Below are 22433 nucleotides of genomic sequence, written 5' to 3'. Positions count from 1 at the left end.
GCCTACATTATTCAAGTTTACATTAACTTTGGATAATAACACGGGAGAAATTAGCTGAAGCGCTCTCTCTCCCTCTCTCTCTCTCCTGACAGCCTGTCAGTATCTCATGCAGCTCACTGATCCAGTAATGAGTGACCCGACAGTGAAGAATACATATATTTATAACTAGTTCCAGAGGTAGATCAAATAGCTAAGTGTGTTAGGTCTAACTCTTGTTTTGCTCCGCTCACCGGTCCGTCACAGCGGGTGGAGCTGCAGGATTTCTGCTTCACACACGTTGCACCGCTAATTTATTGTCATTTTCGAACACCTTAAAATACTGCCAGACTGGTGAAGCCATTTTGGCGAGCTTGTTTTGCCGCACACAGAGAAAAGTGTCATGTATTTTACATCTCGCGATCGGCATTTTTAGAGAGCACCGATCTATCGGCAGAGAGTGAGTATCGGCCGATATCGATCGCCACGCAAAAACTGCGGCATTTTTACAGCTCCTTATGGGTACTGCAATTTGTGAAGTGCTTTCCTCTGTGGTGAAACTATCAGCCCTGCACCACGGAGGAAAGCGGCAGAAAGTCGCCTGGAGTTAAAGAGAGCGGGGTTGCATTGCGTGCATGGCTTCCTTCTGCAGGTAACGGGGAGACGCGCTCTGGCGGCGGTCTCGTTCAGGATCCGAAAATAAAATTTAAATATTTTGCACACTTATTCCACTTATTCCTAGTGTGCCACTGGTTACGGTGCCAGGGGTTGCCGACCCCTGTTCTAGTACCTTAAACATATTATGCACCGGAACGGTATTGACAGTATTCTTATTATTTTGTTTACGTATTTATACTTTTTATTTTCTTGTTTTTGTATTTGTTCATACATTTTGGTACTTTTCATTGATGATAATTCATATTTGATTAGAAATAGAAGTTGACAGGACCCTCTAGGGTTGAACCGAGAGCTACTTTTAAAGTTGCCAGTCTGCCGAGATCTACCAGTCCAAATAGAGAGGCGTAGCCATTACTGACAGCCTACTACCAGGTAAATACACACTTCTACTTGTATAAAACTGACCTTTGTACGATGAATACTTCATCAAATACTGCAGATCCTTTCTCTTACCTCTCTCTAATCTACACACATACAAGTATTTAACTGAAGTTACACAACAGTGTTGTTGATACAGAGTTGGAGTTTATTCACACGTCACAAACTACAGTGGGTAATGTTTTCAAGAAACATTGAACAGTGCTGCCACATATGACACAGGAAAAAAAGAAAAGACTCTGAACCCTTTCTTTGCCATTATATAAAAATAGTGTTGCTACAAAAGTATAAATTAGGCTTTCTAATAAGACAACTCAGATCTGAAGCTACACAGGAATCTGCTGCATTTTAGTAGAGTATAAAAAGAAATGCCTTTAAAATAGGATGCAAGCAACACTAGTTTCTTAACCTGAATTGATAATAGACTATAATCAATTTAAGTTTGCATTCTTATACCATTTTGTACAATAATTATAATGAATAAGTTCAAACAAACTCAAACTTACAGCTGATTAATAACGGTATCTAACTTGAGTTTTTATTACATCAAAAACCTGTTGAAATGCTACTGTTATTTTTACTGTCCCCAAAAAGCGCGTCGGCAGCCTCCAGGAATGCTTCTTTCACAACTTCGCCGTCTTTGAAAGACTTCATGTGTTTCGCAAGAACGTGACTGACACAATAAGATGCTATGGTAGCAGCCTTGCTCTTATTGTTGGGCCTGGTGAAAATGGACTGCTGTGCATTTAGCTGTCCTTTCAGGTCCCTCACCTTTTGGGAGCGTAGGGCAGAATTAGGAGGGAATCCCGTCTCGTAGCGTTTGTGCACTGTTTTGAAATGCCGCTCCTAAATTACCCTTCTTCGGTAAAGCCACGCTCGCATTGCAGATGAGAGACAGATGGACTTTGAATTGGAATAGATACAAAAATAATCATCCTCCCCACTCGGAGTGAAAATTATATATTGCGGTCTTGTGTGTGTGCGGACTGTCACTCCTGTTGACACAGACAACGTCAGCGAAATAGTGCCCTCTGCCCACCAGCCACGCCCCGACACATCACGCCGGCCAATCACAAAGCTTTGATGCGTTCAAGTGCATTATTCTGGCACAGGAAGATTATGTTATAGGACATTAACGATAAAACAGAATATTGTTGTTCTATTTTTAGACACATCTCGCGATCGACTGGGAATCTCCCCGGTCGATCGCGATCGACTGGTTGGGCACCCCTGCTCTAGGGGATGGCCCATGGTGACGTGGAGCCGAGAAGGAGGCCTAGAAAATGTTTTCCCGCTCTCAGTTATGTTTGTGGTGATCAACTGAATATGGGCCGCACTGTTTCTCCTGATGTGCAACAAATGCTTCTGGCTGCATGGATCTTTGTGTGGTGCAATCAAACAGTGTTGGGATCAGCTGTCTCTGCGGCAGCTCAGCAGCCTCTTCACATGCGTGAACACCTCCTTTAACTTCAGTCCGTACACCACGGGGTTCAGCACAGTGGGTATTATCAGGGTCACAATGGAGATGATGAGGGTGGAGTCAGATTCTCTGTTGCTCTGCAGGCCGCGGAGCAGCAGATCTAAGCAGACACTGATGGTATAATTAAAGAAGACGAGCAGGTGAGGAAGACAGGTCTGTAGAGCTTTGCTGCTGAAGCTACGTGAGCGCCGCAGACAGATGAAGAGGATCCTAGCGTAGGAGAAGAGCAAGAAGGCGGCCGGGAAGACAAGAACTGCTGCGATCAGCAGAATGTATAGTCGACTCAGTTGCGCTGCAGCACCACCACAGCTCAGGCTCACAAGGCTGTAGAGGTCGCAGTAGACCCTGTTGAGCTGCGCCCTGCAGAGCGGTATGCGGCTAGCCAGCAGCGTTGAGACTCCCACTAGAATGGAGGGCAGCATCCAGCAGAAAAGCAGCATCAGCACCACCTTGGCAGGAGTTACCAGCACAGCGTAGTGCATCGGGTGGCAGATGGACAGGTAGCGGTCAAAGGCCATGGCCGACAACAGCATGAAGCTAGCTCCACCAAGAGTGTTAGCAAAGAAACCCTGGCACAGACACCAAGTCCGGGACACCTGCACCAAGCCGGCGCCGGACAGCAACAGATCTGACAGAAGTTTAGGATAAGTCAGTGTGCTGACTGTGAGAGAGTTCAGCAGAAATGATGCCACGAAGGCAAACATGGGCCGGTGAAGAGCTCGCTGCGAACAGATGATATAAATCACCAGAGAGTCACTGAACAACACGAAGAGGTACAGCAACAAAAACACGAAGAATAAGAGCGAGCCGTGGCCAGACAGCCAGGAGAAACCGAGCAGCGTCAGGGACGAGGTCACGTTAAACCCTGCTGACGTCATGAGGAGACCCCAACAAACAACACGCTGTGACCTCAGGTCAACAACAACAACAGTAACAACAACAGAGCTAACCAACCTGTTAACATCTAAATAAAGGATATAACATGAGTTTATATCACATTGACATATACAGTAGGAATAAGGAAACACATTTATTTAACATTCATATTTAAAACGTGTATTCATAGAATATGAATTCACAGTTAATTAATATACAATCAGATACTAAAATATCTGCTTGAACATTAATGTATAAGTCAATGATAAATATCTATCATGAATCAGAAACAGGCAAAAGCATCATCACAATGAACACGAAAAATGAGAAACATGACATTAATATATGTGAAATTAGTCATAAACCAGCAGAACAATCATCACAAGGAACACGAAACATGAGGAGAAACAGACCTGAATCCACCTGTTTAAACAATTATGTTAATATATACACACAACATTCATATTTATAACATTCATTTAAAGAATGTTAATATATGATTAATCATGAAAACAGAGAAACATAATCTCAGTGAACATGAGGAGAAACTGACCTCCACCTGTTCAAACAAAAGCATGAGCATATAACAATGATTTAAAGAGTGGTTATACATATGACATATATGTGAAATGAGTCATAAACCAGCAGACAATCATCACAATGAACACGAAACATGAGGAGAAACAGACCTGAATCCACCTGTTTAAACATTAACTTCAATTTATATAACATTAATATATACAGCATTAATATAAAGAACATATTTTGTTTCATAATGAATCAGGAAAAGACAGAAAGATTATCACAGTGAACACGAAGCAGGAAGAGAAACAGACCTGAATCCACCTGTTTAAACAATTATGTTAATATATACACACAACATTAATATTGATAACATTCATTTAAAGAATGTTAATATATGATTAATCATGAAAACAGAGAAACATAATCTCAGTGAACATGAGGAGAAACTGACCTGAATCCAGCTGGTGAAACATTAGTATAACATTAATGTAGATATGATGAAGCATGTACAGACAGAGACAGCATCTCAGTGAACATGAGGAGAAACAGACCTGAATCCAGCTGGTGAAACATTAATACAACATTAATGTAGATATGATGCAGCATGTACAGACAGACAGCATCTCAGTGAACATGAGGAGATACTGACCTGAATCCAGCTGGTGAAACATTAATACAACATTAATGTAGATATGATGAAGCATGTACAGACAGACAGCATCTCAGGGAACATGAGGAGAAACTGACCTGAATCCAGCTGGTAAAACATTAGTATAACATTAATGTAGATATGATGAAGCATGTACAGAGACAGAGACAGCATCTCAGTGAACATGAGGAGAAACTGACCTGAATCCAGCTGGTGAAACATTAATACAACATTAATGTAGATATGATGAAGCATGTACAGACAGACAGCATCTCAGTGAACATGAAGCTGTGATGCTGCTTTTATCACCATCCTTCTTCCTCCATGGAGCTCATTATATATTCATTAAAGGTCATCTGCCAATCACAAATATCATGTTGTTTGGAATGGCAGGTTCTGAGAAGGCAATGTCAAGTTAATGTAAAATAGACATAAACATCTTAAAATAGTAAATATTTAAAGCGTTCCTTTGATTAATTCAGTACTTTGTTTTATGTTAGTAATATGTTCAGGTATCAGATACACACGGGGGTTAAATTGGGCCCCGGCTCATAGGACGATGCTCTGACTTCATCACCCTCACATATTTGTCATATGTTTACAAAAAACTACATATATGTTAAAACTAGGGCTGTCAAGTTAACGTGTTAATAACGCGCTAACGCAAAAAAAAAATAACGCCACTAATTATTTTAACGCGATTAACGCATGTGTATTTTTTGTCCTCGGCCGCCCCGTAGTTTCAGAGCGCATCGAGTTTAAAATACCGTCTACAAGCTGATGCTGACAGCCCCGCTCCTGCCGCCCGCTTGTGGCAGACCACACTTCCACGCTCACCGGCAGGCCCGGACTGGCCATCGGGAGGACCGGGAGGGTGTGTGTATGTGTGGCGTGAGCGAGGCACACCTTACGTGTTGTTGTTGTTAGCATCTGGTAAATGGTGCGCTAACGGATATAAGGAGCTGTTTCAATGAAAACAGAGGAGCGACATTTCGCCGAGCACTTGACTTGATGCAGGTAGCCAGACAGTGGGACATTGTACGAAAAGTCAGCACACTGAAATAAAAAGATATGATTCTACACCAATTGAAGTAAACATGTATTATTTTGAATTGTATTTTAGTGAACATGTATTGTTTGAACTGTTTTAAGTAATCACAACGGTTTTGGGTAATCACATATATAGAAATGATATTCTTACTTTCAAACTCACTGACCCAGAGATCCTGTTCTTCACACACACACCTCGCCTGTTCACCCCTAAAAACAGATGTTGTTTTTAAGGTCGTTAAAGACATCGTTAAATATGTGCAGAAAGGTTTAAATGTCTGAAAAGGAATGGTTTATGTGAAAAACTCCCATGGAAAAGGAATGGAGTTAAGATCGAGGCAGAGATAAGGATTGACTTTTGACCTTGTGAAACTTTGGAATTTTACGTTCTGGTCAGAACTATTGAACCCGACCAGAAGTGAATCCAGCCAGTAAAAACACTTGGGGGAGGTGAGCAGCTCAGACAGCTCCTCCTCACGGACTCTCTCATTCGCTTTGGAATAAAAGGGGAAGGGAAAAGTCAACACATCTCCGCCCCAAAATAAGGATATGAATACTGATGTTTTTGTATGTAAAAATGCTTTTTGGTTTGGTGAGTTGGTTGGTCCTGATATCTGTGTCCGCATCGCATCACAAACCTGAAGTCAATTTCTTTTTGTTTGATGAGGTGGTTGGTCCCGACACCTGTATCCGCATCGCATCACAAACCTGAAGTCCGGAGTACTCTGTATAACTTGTATATGTGTTTGGTTTCCTACCAGAAGTAAACTCAGATAATTGTTATAACTTTTGATTCCGGTGTTTTCAATTCCTTTCTTTATTTTAATAGAGATTTCAGCCTCATCAAACGAACGGCGCGTAGCAGAGGGGGTGGCTATCAGCCACCACAATAGGTGTTCTGCTCCAACAACACTCAGCATGGATAGTGCGCGCAACATGATTGCAGCGTCCAGGCAGCTCCCGTTCGAGCATATATGCCTTGAGCTGCACATAGCTCCAACGATCCATCACAGTGTCTCCACATTCTCTCACACACACACACACACACACACACACACACACTGTTGTAGCAAAACACCTAGGTGGTGGCTGAGAGCCCCCCCTCCGCTACACGCCGTTCGTTAGATGAGGCTGATCTCTATTTAATCAACTATTATTTCTCAGACAATTAAACATTGTGCACAGATATAATGATGCCCAGAAAGAACCTTGAAAAGAATATGTGTGTGTGTGCTAGTGGAAGGAGGTGTATGTGTGTGTAACAGGATCTCTGGGTCAGTGAGTTGTAAGTGAGAATACAATATCTATATGTGTGATTACTTAAGACAGTTCAAACAATACATGTTCACTAAAATACAATTCAAAATAATACATGTTTACTTCAATACAGTTTAGAACCATATCTGTTTACTTCAACACACACACACACACACACACACACACACACTTTGTATTGTATGAGAGAGGTTCCAGGTTGAATTGAGGCGAATATTTGTAATGTTCAGGTTGTTGTGTTTAATATTCATGAGAATATTTGTCATTGTTCAAATGATAATAAACAAACATATAAAGCATATTTGTCCACTCATATGTTGATAAGAGTATTAAAAACTACATTTAGAACAGATAAAAAATGTGCGATTAATTTGCGATTAATCGCGATTAACTATTTTAATCGACTGACAGCCCTAGTTAAAACCTTTCTCGTTCTTAACATAGACTATATTTAGGGTCGATATGGGTTGAACTGAGATTTCCACACACACATTTTAAGATATTCTAATACGCCCGACCAATACAAAGCACGGCTTTTAAGGAAAGGATAAAGTCACTAATCATGTAGTTGCTTTTAACTGTTCTTTGGTAAGTGTTCAGAGCAATGTTGATTTGAAATGGTAATTTGAAGGTTGAATATTTGTGTATATATTAATAATGAATGTAAATTAATTCCAGTTAAATGTAACTATTAGGAAGACAGTTCTGTTTGTAATACTTTCTATTTTCATTGTCTTATTTGGTGGCATCAATGTGTGCATTTGATACAGGAGCAGTGTCTTTAGGGCCTCATATATAGCCCTTAGGGTCAAAATAAAGAGATCCTCGACCACGCACCGCATAGAAAGGTTCAAACTGTCTGGGAATGGATGCAAAACATCTATTGTCTCATTATCCATCTATTTGCTGGATGATGTTTGGTTTTGAGTCTAAACGTGTTAAAGGAGGAACATGTGCAGCGCTGTGGGCCGCTGGTTAGCATCTGTTCACTTCATGAGCACATCCAGTGTGACTGACATCCAATTAACATTCATGAAAGAGCACAAATTGAATTAACCAAAAAAACACAATCTTTCACTTATTCGGGATGGACATGATCCTCAGAGACATTTTATTATATTTCAATCATCCGTCTTTCTTGGTCATTGTGCAATATTACTCATTATGAATAAAACACACCAGGAGACAGCTCTTCGTGTCCCGCGGGAAAATACCCGTTGTGTCCTCGTTACGGCCTCTAATGTAATCTGACTGGCAGCTCAACCCCCTCTCTCAATCACTGTGCTGGACAAAGACGACAATTCACTTATTTAATACAAAAAAGCCAACGTTAGACAGCTTATTAGAAATGCTTTTGGTTGGTTCTACGACAAAATACGTCAGTGAATTTACTTTTTACATTTCCTCTCAACTGTTTGACCGGTATGATGCACCATCCAGTACTTAGAGTGCATTTTAACATACTACATATTGGCCCTCATGCTCTCAAACAGTACATGTACATACAAAAGTACTGAGATGTCACTCACATAAAGTGAGAAGCCTGCAGGGCAGAGGTCAGGGCGGTAAAAACATCCTGCAGATGATGAAATGATGTTTGTGGTTAATGAGCTGCAGCTTGGACTCTGTGGACTAACGAGCTCCGGCCTTAATGAGAGCTGTTAACGAGCTGCTCTCAGGTGACATCATTAACACACTGACCTGTTTGCTTCTTTACATTGTGCTGCTGTAAACATTGTAAGAAATTAAAATCAATGTTTATATGGCGTAATTTAGATTAAATATACTCTTTTAATTAAAGCTGTTTTATTCTGAAAAACCGGAAGTTCACACACACTCTTTTAACTTACAACTTTTATTCTGAAAATTCTTAATTTCCAGTTAGCATTAGCATGTGGCTAATGTTACTTTTTTAAGAAAAAGTGAATTTAAGGTGAAAATGACACGTAGTGTTGCACACACTGACTTTAACACTACATTTATTGACGCTGAGATGTTATTATTGCTGAATATTAAATGAATGTAGTTTTATTTAAAAAAAGCTTTATTGAAGGACAACCCCGTCGTCTGTGGTTAAAACCATAGACCGTATATATAAAGGTTAAAACGAAATAGACAAGTGTTAAGCGTTAAGTGGGATAATACTGGAGAACAAAAGGCTTCTGTTTGAGGTTGATAAAATAAGGTCATCCTTGTAACTTAGAGAGATATTTTATTATGTAGGTAGGAACTGTATGCATCGCTAAGGTTAATTTAAATTGGCTATGCTCAAGTATGTAGACAGGCTAATGTCGAAGTAGTGTATGTGAAATCAACCTCACAATAAGATGTGTGTATATTACAATTATTATTGTCATATTTCAAGATGATTACTTAGATATTACAATATGGTTGGTTGAGCTGGAGTTCATTATTGAGCTTACACGTTAACATCACAGTCATCTGAAGAACGAACCCAAACCTTGTTGTTTGTATTAATTGCATTACCAAATTGGTATCAAATAAACAGTAACACAACAGCATTGGTAACACAACTTCCAAAGTTACAGTAAAATAAAAAGGACCCTGACTCGGACAATACACAATCCAACATGTTCAACAGAAGATAATCAGTTATATTGTTTGTACACATGGTTCTTTACATATATATCTGTTTGTTTAAAGTGTCCAGGTGATGCAGACAGGCTGGACCAGAGAGTGAGAGACAGAACTGGACTCCTCACAGCAGTGAACTTCAGCACAGGTACAAAGACTCTTTTTTCATACTGTACAAAGAATCAAGAAAGATATTGGTTTAAATAAATGAAGTATTGACTTTAATACACTGATATACATTCCATTAAACAATACTAAATACTAGATCACCTACACATCAGTGAAGTTGAGGGGTTTTTCCATGCAAAGGATTACATTTAGATGTTAACAAGCAATATGACTGTCAGCTTTCTAATTTAATGGATTGAAGGCAAAGATATTTAACGCATAGTGACAACTGCTATTTATCTCTCAATATTGTCTGTAAAAACGTGGTAAAAGTTATTCTTTCAGTGAGACAACAGAGCAAGCTTGTTTTAATAACAGTTAAATATTATTTTGATAATAAAATACATTTCAATGTTGATGAATTTCATACTGTTCATTCATAATCTGATTGTCTTTGTAGCTCACTGTTGAAATAAAATAAAACATTACAATTACAAAATAATTATATCTACAGCCCCTAAAAACACAAACACACCTCTTTCATAAATAACACACTTGTTCTGCAATAATATGTTTTATGCAGGGTGCGTACGGGTGCTGGAAATCCTTGAAAATGCTTGAAATTGTACGAGGTGTTTTCAAGGTTTGAAAAGTGCTTGCATTTTGGGAATGGTGCTTGAATTTGGGATAAAGTGCTTGAAATTGTAAATGCTTTACTTCGCTTTTTAGATTAAAAGAAAATAAAGAAGTCTGAGCGCTTTAATTGCTTCGCTTTTACATAAAACAGCTCCGCTCCGGCCTTCCCGCGCAATGCACGTGACCTGCAAGTGTTTTTGTTACGTGTGTGACCTGGGCATTCTGATGAGAGTGATAGATGACAGTATGCCAGGAGGTTGCCGTTTCAACGAGCGTTGGCTAGCAGAAGACAAATACAAGCCATGGCTAAGACGAGGGTCAAGCCCACGAGTAGCCTTCTGCAAAGTTTTGTTGGAGCAGAACACCTATTGTGGTGGCTGATAGCCACCCCCTCTGCTACGCGCTGTTCGTTGGATGAGGCTGAAATCTCTATTAAATAAGAAAGGAATTGAAAACACCGGAATCAAAAGTTATAACAATTATCTGAGTTTACTGGTAGGAAACCAAACACATATACAAGTTATACAGAGTACTCCGGACTTCAGGCTTGTGATGCGGTTTTACAGGTAGACAGACCAGCTTTCAGAAAACGAGAAGTATGGACTCCAGGTTTGTGATGCGGTTTACCGTCTTCTAGCACCAGCTTTCAACAAACCAGAAGCATTTTACACTCAAAAACAACAGTATACACATCCCTATTTTGGGGCGGAGATGTGTTGACTCTTCCCTCCCCTTTTATTCCAAAGCGAATGAGAGAGTCTGTGAGGAGGAGCTGTGTGAGCTGGTCACATCCCCCAAGTGTTTTTACTGGTTGGATTCACTCCTGGTCGGGTTCAATACAGCGAATCAGAGTTCCGACCAGAACGTCAAATTCCTAAGTTTCACAAGGTCAAAAGTCAACCCTTATCTTCGTGGGGATCTTCACTCCCATACCTTCCCATGAGAGGTCTTCACATAAACCATCCCCCCTCAGACATCCAAACCCCTCTGCATACATTTAACGAGGTCTTTAACGACTTTAAAAACAACATCTGTGTGTGGAGGTGAAGGGGACAGTGTGTGTGTATGACACAGGATCTCTGGGTCAGTGAGTTTAAAAGTGAGAATAACATTCCTATTATAAAGTGATTACCCAAACCCGTTGTGATTACCTAAAACAGTTCAAACAATACATGTTCACTAAAATACAATTCAAAATAATACATGTTTACTTCAATACAGTGTAGAATCATATCTTTTTACTTCAATCCCTCTTTTGATCTCACCTCACGAGATCAACATATAGCATTTGAAACATTACCACTGTCAATTTTTTTTCTTACTGTGTCTGTCCCAACATTTATATACACCCATCAGAAGTTGGGATATAGAGCACTTTAAACCTTTAGGAACAGTCCACAACAACAACTTCTTATGACAGTGGAGGGAGAATAAAACATGTCTAAAAAGCAAAGTCCTTGTCAGCTGAGTCATAGTACGCTTCCCCCTCCGACGCATAGGCCAACAAGGGCATCTGGTACGAAGGGGAAGGGGCAGCTTTTCCCTCAATGGTGGAACTGATGAGTCTAACACACAATGAGCGGATACAAGGCACACAACAACAACCACATGTCACTAAAATGGCAATAAAAGTAGCCACAGAAATTAGAAAAGACATTATTAAACTTTTCCCTCTTTTGGTAACACATAGTTCTGTAGAATAAAAAATACAAATCCCTTAAATTATGGGATATAAAAATAAAGTTGAAAGTTCCTCCAAAAAATGGATTGTTCAGACAAAGTTCCACACCGGCTATATCAACCTGTTTCAGCGGGAAATGGAGTTCCCTGTGCCGTCTTGGTTTGCCATGTCTTCGTCCCCCCAGCCCGCTGACGGCGGCTTCTGGGGTGCCTGCTAGAGAGATGTGGCCTGATTGTCCTCCCCCGGCCCGCTGATGGCGGCCTCCGGGTCGATGCTGGAGAGATGTCCCGATCCTCCTCCTCCGGCCCGCTGATGGCGGCTTCCGGGTCGACTGCTGGAGAGATGTCCTCCCGATCCTCCTCCTCTGGTCCGCTGATGGCGCCTCCTGGGTCGACTGCCTTGACGAGAGCCAGATCCGTCCTGATGTCATCTAGGGTCCTCGCGACGAGGGCCAAATCTGTCCTGATGTCGTCTAGGGTCCTCGCAGGTGTTTTTTCCGACCGCACACTGGCTCCAGTGGTACCAGTTGTCTCCCTTTCCATCTAGGCGGACGGCATGGGAGGTCCCCTTCAACCAGACGTAATCTGCTGTGTTGGCCTTGTGTTTCTCGGGTCCCCCTTTGGCGTCAGCAACCTGTGTGGAGAAGTCTCATACCAAGCCCTTAAGTTGCTGGAAATATGGTTTTGAACTCATCTCTTCTACTTCTTTAGTGTTTATTGGCGGCACCAACTAGACTGGAGTGTGGACAAAAGACTATGCAGAAAATAATAAACAAAAAATTAAATTAAAAATTAAAAATTAAAATTAAAAATAGAACAAAAATAAAACAAAAAAGGAACAAAACAAAAAATAACCAAAGTTAGATTATTTCAAATGTATCAATTTCTCTTAAAAGCAACAAACAAAACAAAAAATCGCCAAAGCTAGTATTTTAAATTGATAAATTTTTCGTAAAAACGTAATAATCTCACATACATATTGTCTGATGTATATCCTATCCCCCCTTTTTCTGAAATAGAATGCCGTTAACGGTGTTCTTATTTTCAGAAATATCGAGCCTTATACATCAGTTATTTAATATCAGCTATATATTGTATATTATTATTACTTATATATCAGGCATTAAATGTCAGCCTTCTTCCATGATTGACCTCGTTTATATTATCTGACTTATGTTGATACGTGTTCGTTTGTATTTATTTAATATACTGGGCGATTATTGTTTTAATTCTAAATGTTCAATACGTAATTTTTCAGAATGTTGTAGCACTCCCTGTTCGCCACCAGAGGGCAGCAGCTGACCACGAATGAAGTGCCTCTGTCTCTATGTCTTCAGCAAATCTTTCTCCACAGTTGTTCTTACTGGATTTTTCTCTCATTATTACATAGATTTGACTTAAAAAATTGCAGTTTTACATATATTTATACGTACAGTCAGGCACATTTTTATTGTGCGATGTGTATTTCAACAGATAGCGTGACTTCCTGAAGCAAGCTTCTACAACCCCCTCATGGCGATTGCGGCTTCAGGCAAGGAGTTGAAACTCAGTCAACAAAATCTCTTTATCGTCACGTTTAATGAGCCTGATTAACCCCACAGCAGTTTTGTGATGAGATTCGGTCGTTCCAAATAATTAGTTGGAGGTCGCGTCTCTCTCCTCCTCTATCACCCACCATATAACAATTACAGCCATTTTATACATTTAAAGCACCACGAAAGGTAACCGCATTAATCAATCTTATCATGATCTGCGGGGAATTTAACCCATCTGTTTTTTACACCTTTGCAGCCTTTAATAGAAGCACTGCAAGCTAACCGTATTAATCAATGTTATTTTGACTTACGGGGAATTTAACCCATACATCTTTTACAGCGTTGCAGCGTTCGTTTTTAGTGGGTCATAGGACGGGACTGAACTACCCGCCTCTTATGAGCACTTTTGTGCCTTAGGTAAGGACTGAACTACCCGACTCTAAGCACTATTAATCTAATTTAACTAGAATATGTATTGTATTTCCCACCGTGACTAAGAACACTGAGAACGCTGCTGACAACTCTAAATTCTTTAGTATAATCAATCACAGATTTTTGATAGTCAAAACAGGTGTCTGCTCACCTTTTGTATATTGCCATGGTCTTAGTTGTCACCAGTATCTCTGTGTCCTCCCCCTGGACTGGATTCCGTCCCCTGGCTATCGGTGTCCCTTTCTAGAGATAAGCACTCATCACGTCGGGCAAGTCACCACTTGTTGGAGCAGAACACCTATCTGGTGGCTGATAGCCACCCCCTCTGCTACGCGCCGTTCGTTGGATGAGGCTGAAATCTCTATTAAATAAAGAAAGGAATTGAAAACACCGGAATCAAAAGTTATCACAAATTATCTGAGTTTACTGGTAGGAAACCAAACACATATACAAGTTATACAGAGTACTCCGGTCTTCAGGTTTGTGACGTGATGCGGATACAAGTATCGGGACCACCCTTCAACAAACAAGAAGCATTTTACATTCAAAAACAATAGTATTTATATCCATATTTTGGGGCGGAGATGTGTTTACTTTTTCCCTTCCCCTTTTATTCGACAGCGAATTAGAGAGTCCCTGGGGAGGAGCTGTGTGAGCTGCTCCCATCCCCCAAGTGTTTTTATTGGTTGGATTCACTCCTGGTCGGGTTCAATACAGCGAATCAGAGTTCCGACCAGAACGTGAGATCCTAAGTTTCACAAGGTCAAAAGTCACTCCTTATCTCCGCCTGGCCTACACTCCATTCCCTTCCCATGGGAGTTGTTCACCTAAACTATCCCTCCTCCGACATTTTAACTTTAGTGCACCCATATAAAGAGGTCCATAACGACCTTAAAAACAACATCTGTGTGTGGAGGTGAAGGGGACAGTGTGTGTGTATGACACAGGATCTCTGGGTCAGTGAGTTTAAAAGTGAGAATAACATTCCTATTATAAAGTGATTACCCAAACCCGTTGTGATTACCTAAAACAGTTCAAACAATACATGTTCACTAAAATACAATTCAAAATAATACATGTTTACTTCAATACAGTTTAGAATAATATCTTCTTACTTCAGTAGCGCGGTAATGGAACAAACAGAGAGTACAGGAGCACAGCTGTGGTGGGGAGGCGGCGGGGTGAAGCAGTGCTTGAGATCTCGTTGTCCTCCGTCTGTATCGATCCAGCGCTCCTCCTTCAATGGCGGCTGGTGACGTCGTTCTCCCACCTCTTTCTCCAATGTCCGATATCGCACATAACAGAGGATTTAGACGTCGTGTGGTCATTGTATAACTTCCACACACCTTTTCTCCTCATACACTCTTTCATTACTTTTTATTTAATGCATTTTAACGGCTGTAATCGATGTTAACGTGAAACCGGAAGTGTTCCTTGTTGTCAACGGCAACGTCTTTCAATACGTGTTCGCGCGGTAGCCAATCAGCGGTGAGGATCTCAGCCTGACGTTGAATCAGCAATACAAAACATCAGCCGTTAGCTGTTAGCACACAGAGCTCACAGCTCCTGATATCTGTTCAGAAACTAGACAAAAGTTAAACAAGTACAAACCACAGACTGTCTGTGTCATGGCGAATACAGTCGCTGTTGTATCTGTGTCTGTATCATGTTGTTATGAGTGTGGACGGAGCATATATTATACAACATTAGTTTAGCCTGATCGATCCGATCTCCATTCAGAAAACAAGCATTTTAAAAGGTTTTTCTCCTGCCGTCTGTCTGCAGACTTGTCAAAGCATTAATTCATGGTTTTTACTAACCGGTATCAGTATGTAGTTATTCCGGCATCATTTTGAAACGTGTATTACAATTAAATCATGGTAAAATATGTTCATTTAGTTGTAGTTGGTATCTAACATAAGTGCAGTGAGTTCAAAAATATGCAGCATCACTTGAAGTCAGTCTATTATTTTCGGGAGCAACAGGAAATGTCTCAAAGACACGTTGATCAAGTGGCACCTGCTAACGGGGTGGTGGACGATAGGCTTACATCTAAAAAAAATATTTATTTATTTTTTACTTTTCTTTTGTAACCTTTTTTTTTTAAACGGTGCACGATCTACCCGCACGATCGACTGGTTGGTGACCACTGCTGTAAACCATCTGATCACCTCAGTGTAGCTTTGAATGATCTCTAATACAACTCACTATTTACAAAGCTGCTAGTGCTAAACCAGAAGAACTATCACATGGCTGAGCTGTCCTCCCTGCTGGACACCCTGTCTGCACAGAGAGATACCACAGCTCCTTCAGTGAGGCTGCTGCACCACAGTGTTTCACAGAGAGACACCACAGGTCCTTCAGTGAGGCTGCTGCACCACGGTGTTTCACAGAGAGATACCACAGTTCCTTCCTTCCTGCAGCAGTCAGACTGTACAACCACCACGGCCCGTAGTAGACCACCTCACACGCTGGAATACCCCTGATGGGGAATATCGCTGTCTAAAAATATTTGAGGAACAGACTAAATATGTTTGAAGAATTCTGGGAACCTTTTCCTTAGAAATGCAAACCTCAAATATACGTATAACAATCTTCTAGTACCTTAAACATATTATGCACCGGAACGGTATTGACGGTATTCTTAATATTTTGTTTACGTATTTATCTAGTTTTTGTATTTGTTCATACATTTTGGTACTTTTCTTTTATGTCACCTATTCATATTTTATTAGATATAGAAGTTGACAGGACCCTCTAGGGGAGGATGGAGACGGGACCCTCTTGGGGATGGCCCATGGTGACGTGGAGCCGAGAAGGAGGCCTAGAAAATGTTTCCCGCTCTCAGTTATGTTTGTGGTGATCAACTGAATATGGGCCGCACTGTTTCTCCTGATGTGCAACAAATGCTTCTGGCTGCATGGATCTTTGTGTGGTGCAATCAAACAGTGTTGGGATCAGCTGTCTCTGCGGCAGCTCAGCAGCCTCTTCACATGCGTGAACACCTCCTTTAACTTCAGTCCGTACACCACGGGGTTCAGTAAAGTAGGTACTAGCAAAATCAGGATGGAGGTGATGAGGGTAGTGTCAGATTCTCTGTTGCTCTGCAGGCGGCGAAGCAGCAGATCTAAGCAGACGCTGATGGTATAGTTAAAGAAGACGAGCAGGTGAGGAAGACAGGTCTGTAGAGCTTTGCTGCTGAAGCTACGTGAGCGCCGCAGACAGATGAAGAGGATCCTAGCGTAGGAGAAGAGCAAGAAGGTGGAAGGCAGGAATATGATAACTCCTGAGAACAGCAGATTGTATAGTCCACTCAGCTCCGCTTCAGCACCACCGCAGCTCAGGCTCACAAGGCTGTAGAGGTCGCAGTAGACCCTGTTGAGCTGCACCCTGCAGAGCGGTAAACGGCTAGCCATCATCGTTGAGACTCCAAATAGAATGGAGGGCAGCATCCAGCAGAAAAGCAGCATCAGCACCACCTTGGCAGGAGTTACCAGCACAGCGTAGTGCATCGGGTAGCAGATGGACAGGTAGCGGTCAAAGGCCATGGCCGACAATAGAATGAAGCTAGCTCCACCAAGTATGGTAACAAAGAAACCCTGGCACAGACACAAAGTCCGGGACACCTGCACCAAGCCGGTGCCGGACAGCAACAGATCTGACAGAAGTTTAGGATAAATCAGTGTGCTGACTGTGAGAGAGTTCAGCAGAAATGATGCCACGAAGGCAAACATGGGCCGGTGAAGAGCTCGCTGCGAACAGATGATATAAATCACCAGAGAGTCACTGAACAACACGAAGAGGTACAGCAACAAAAACACGAAGAATAAGAGCGAGCTGTGGCCAGACAGCCAGGAGAAACCGACCAGCGTCAGGGACGAGGTCACGTTAAACCCTGCTGACGTCATGAGGAGACCCCAACAAACAACACGCTGTGACCTCAGGTCAACAACAACAACAGTAACAACAACAGAGCTAACCAACCTGTTAACATCTAAATAAAGGATATAACATTAGTTTATATCACATTGACATATACAGTAGGAATAAGGAAACACATTTATTTAACATTCATATTTAAAACGTGTATTCATAGAATTTGAATTTACAGTTAATTAGTATACAATCAGATACTAAAATATCTGCTTGAACATTAATGTATAAGTCAATGATAAATATCTATCATGAATCAGAAACAGGCAAAAGCATCATCACAATGAACACGAAAAATGAGAAACATGACATTAATATATGTGAAATTAGTCATAAACCAGCAGAACAATCATCACAAGGAACACGAAATGTGAGGAGAAACTGACCTGAATCCACCTGTTTAAACAATTATGTTAATATATAACAATAATGTAAGAAACATTTATACATGACTTCAAAATAACATTTATAAGTGAGATATTAAACTAACATTAGCACAAGGAACACGAAACATGAGGAGAAACTGACCTGAATCCACCTGTTTAAACATTAACTTCAATTTATATAACATTAATATACACAGCATTAATATAAAGTACATATTTTGTTTCATAATGAATCAGGAAAAGACAGAAAGATTATCACAGTGAACACGAAGCAGGCGGAGAAACAGACCTGAATCCACCTGTTTAAACAATTATGTTAATATATACACACAACATTAATATTTATAACATTCATTTAAAGAATGTTAATATATGATTAATCATGAAAACAGAGAAACATAATCTCAGTGAACATGAGGAGAAACTGACCTGAATCCACCTGTTAAACAAAAGCATGAGCATATAACAATGATTTAAAGAGTGGTTATACATATGACATATATGTGAAATGAGTCATAAACCAGCAGACAATCATCACAATGAACAGGAAACATGAGGAGAAACAGACCTGAATCCAGCTGTTAACATATTAACATATATACCACTGAGCAGAAACATGACCACAGAGAACCATGGACTGTATGTGAACACGAAACATGAGGAGAAACTGACCTGAATCCAGCTGGTGAAACATTAATACAACATTAATGTAGATATGATGAAGCATGTACAGACAGACAGCATCTCAGTGAACATGAGGAGAAACTGACCTGAATCCAGCTGGTGAAACATTAATACAACATTAATGTAGATATGATGAAGCATGTACAGACAGACAGCATCTCAGTGAACATGAAGCTGTGATGCTGCTTTTATCACCATCCTTCTTCCTCCATGGAGCTCATTATATATTCATTAAAGGTCATCTGCCAATCACAAATATCATGTTGTTTGGAATGGCAGGTTCTGAGAAGGCAATGTCAAGTTAATGTAAAATAGACATAAACATCTTAAAATAGTAAATATTTAAAGTGTTCCTTTGATTAATTCAGTACTTTGTTTTATGTTAGTAATATGTTCAGGTATCAGATACACACAGGGGTTAAATTGGGCCCCGGCTCATAGGACGATGCTCTGACTTCGTCACCCTCACATATTTGTCATATGTTTACAAAAAACTACATATATGTTAAAACCTTTCTCGTTCTTAACATAGACTATATTTAGGGTCGATATGGGTTGACTTCATTTTTTTGCTCCTCCGTGCAAAGAGTCTGCAAACCACCCGTCCTGTAACACGGAGCCGTTTCTTAGGCCATAATCTCTCAACCCTACAAATGAACTGAGATTTCCACACACACATTTTAAGATATTCTGATACGCCCGACCAATACAAAGCACGGCTTTTAAGGAAAGGATAAAGTCACTAATCATGTAGTTGCTTTTAACTGTTCTTTGGTAAGTGTGCAGAGCAATGTTGATTTGAAATGGTAATTTGAAGGTTGAATATTTGTGTATATATTAATAATTAATGTAAATTAATTCCAGTTAAATGTAACTATTAAGAAGACGGTTCTGTTTGTAATACTTTCTATTTTCATTGTGTTATTTGGTGGCATCAATGTGTGCATTTGATACAGGAGCAGTGTCTTTAGGGCCTCATATATAGCCCTTAAGGTCAAAATAAAGAGATCCTCGACCACGCACCGCATAGAAAGGTTCAAACTGTCTGGGAATGGATGCAAAACATCTATTGTCTCATTATCCATCTATTTGCTGGATGATGTTTGGTTTTGAGTCTAAACGTGTCAAAGGAGGAACATGTGCAGCGGGCCGCTGGTTAGCATCTGTTCACTTCATGAGCACATCCAGTGTGACTGACATCCAATTAACATTCATGAAAGAGCACAAATTGAATTAACCAAAAAAACACAATCTTTCACTTATTCGGGATGGACATGATCCTCAGAGACATTTTATTATATTTCAATCATCCGTCTTTCTTGGTCATTGTGCAATATTACTCATTATGAATAAAACACACCAGGAGACAGCTCTTCGTGTCCCGCGGGAAAATACCCGTTGTGTCCTCGTTACGGCCTCTAATGTAATCTGACTGGCAGCTTAACCCCCTCTCTCAATCACTGTGCTGGACAAAGACGACAATTCTACTTATTTAATAAGCCTTTTACTTTAGAAATCACAAAGATGTGTTAATATGTGGAGATGATCCTGCTGAACTAAACGTATAAGAATCATAAACATTTGTTTAAAGAGCAACTTGCAGGTTAGAGACACCAGTGAATAAATGTGTAGGAAAATGATGTATACACTAGATTTAAAAAAAAAAAAAAACATAAATATACACTACAGTGACATCTGTTTTTGTAAGACATTTTTACTTTCGTCACATGGGGGAGAGCGGCCGGTCTAACGTATTAATAAACATGTTTCACAATGCTAGTTTTGACACAGAAGAGGTTGAACATTTATATTCGAATGCATATGACGGTCCACAACCTTATAATTATGAGCCTGCTAGGCGTCCAAGAGACCAGGAGCAGCCAAAGATTAGAAGAAATAACGGCCATCGGAGAGAAATGGAGCTGTGGTGTGAGGAGAACCAGTGGAGAACAGGGCAGCTGTCTTGGTGAGTGACCGGCATTAGCTACAGTTAATGTTAGCTAACGTCGGTCACATCACAACATTGTAACGTTAGCTAACATATATCAGGCTATAACTAAAGTAGTATTGATAATATAGTAACGTTACTGGCAGGACTGTTGATACTGATCCATAACGGAGCGTCCACACAGCAGCGTTAAAAAAATCTTGGAGGTGGTTTGTATCCCGGTAGGTAAATAGGGACTGGTCATAAAGCACCGGGTGATTCCCTACCGCTAATTTCTCCTCCATGTTTTGGAATATGAGGAAATGACCTGCGGTATGTCTCTCCCAGCATACACGCGCTTTAATTGGCTAGCGCTTGAACTGTCAGATTTGCATAAACGGGATTTGATTGGCTGACGCTTCCACCTCAGCTTCAAAAGTTGAACATTGCTCAACTTTTGAATCCTGAGATGCCTGGAAATCTCCGCTCTGCTTCCCACAATGCAGTTCGGCGAAAAGTGAGGCAAAGTGACGTCACCCCATTCAAAGTGAATGGGCAGAAGCGCTGGAAGATTTTTTTAACGCTGCTGTGTGGACGGGCCGTAACAGAAACTAATGCGCAAATATCAGCCGTATCTCGCGTTACCTAATGCAACTCCACACTACGTCTTACGGCCCGTCCACACAGCGGTGTGCGTTAAAGCTTCAACGCTTCAGCCCATTCACTTTGAATGGGGTGACGTCAAGCTTCGCCGAACTGCATCGTGGGAGCGAAGCGTAGCTTTGCTCGCTGCAAAAGTTGAGCAATGTTCAACCTTTGAAGCTTCGGCGGAAGCGTCAGCCAATCTAATCATATGCCAGTACAAGTTCTAGCCAATCAAACCGCTGCTTGTGTGTCCGGGGCGGGAGATTCAGGTGATTGGTTGTTGGTCTAGCTTCAGACATGCCCGCCGGCAAGCGACAACGCACGCCGCTGTGTGGACGGGCCGTTACGGTGCTGTACAGGAGGGGAGAGAGAGAGGAGCGAAGGGGGGGCGGGGGGGAGAGAGAGAGAGAGCAGTGAAGGGGGGGGGGGGGGGGGGGGGGGAGAGAGAGAGAGAGAGCAGTGAAGGGGGGGGATAAAATAAACGTTTTGTTTGATAGGCCTCAGCTATTGAGAGTATGTGCTGCAGGGAGGTGGATGCACCTCGCACAACGCACCCAGGAACGAAAGCTAGCTCCGGTCCTTTTCCTGTTAGGGAAACTGTGGACTCGATGTCCTGACAGCAGAGTTCCCGTTAGCCGGTAATTACCGGACTATGACCGGCAAATCTAAATCTCTCCGGTCAAAATGATTTCCCCTTAGCGCAATACCGCATCAGTTGCGCCACTTATGTGACAGACAAGAATAGTATGTGACAGACAAAAGAGTATGTGACAGACAAGAATAGTCAATTCTAATGTCTACACTTAATGTGGAGAAAGAGATGTCCTGTATGGGTTGATTGTGCGTTGATCTGTTGGTAATGCCTCTGGGTTCCGGTGGGCATGTAAACAAATGCATAATGCTGCGCTATACTTTGTGGCCTCACCCGGTTGCATAGCGACGCTTATTGTTTAGGTGTCTTTTAATAAGCAGGTAGTCATATCAT

The 22433-nt window shown here is 41.1% G+C and overlaps 2 protein-coding genes across 2 annotated transcripts; both read right to left on the bottom strand.

Moving 5' to 3' along the window:
- Positions 1-2442: 2442 nt before the first annotated feature.
- Positions 2443-3390, bottom strand: LOC117498276 (olfactory receptor 6N2-like). Its single transcript, XM_034150291.1, has one exon. It carries the CDS (start codon positions 3388-3390, stop codon positions 2443-2445), a length of 948 nt encoding a protein of 315 aa, XP_034006182.1.
- A 13440-nt stretch (positions 3391-16830) lies between these two features.
- LOC117498275 (olfactory receptor 6N2-like) lies at positions 16831-17781 on the bottom strand. Its single transcript, XM_034150289.1, has one exon. The coding sequence runs from the start codon at positions 17779-17781 to the stop codon at positions 16831-16833; it is 951 nt and encodes a 316-aa protein (XP_034006180.1).
- Positions 17782-22433: the final 4652 nt, after the last annotated feature.

Source organism: Trematomus bernacchii, unplaced genomic scaffold (genome assembly GCF_902827165.1).
Source record: "Trematomus bernacchii unplaced genomic scaffold, fTreBer1.1, whole genome shotgun sequence".
NCBI lineage: Eukaryota > Metazoa > Chordata > Actinopteri > Perciformes > Nototheniidae > Trematomus > Trematomus bernacchii.
This window is presented reverse-complemented; position numbering and strand designations above follow the sequence as displayed.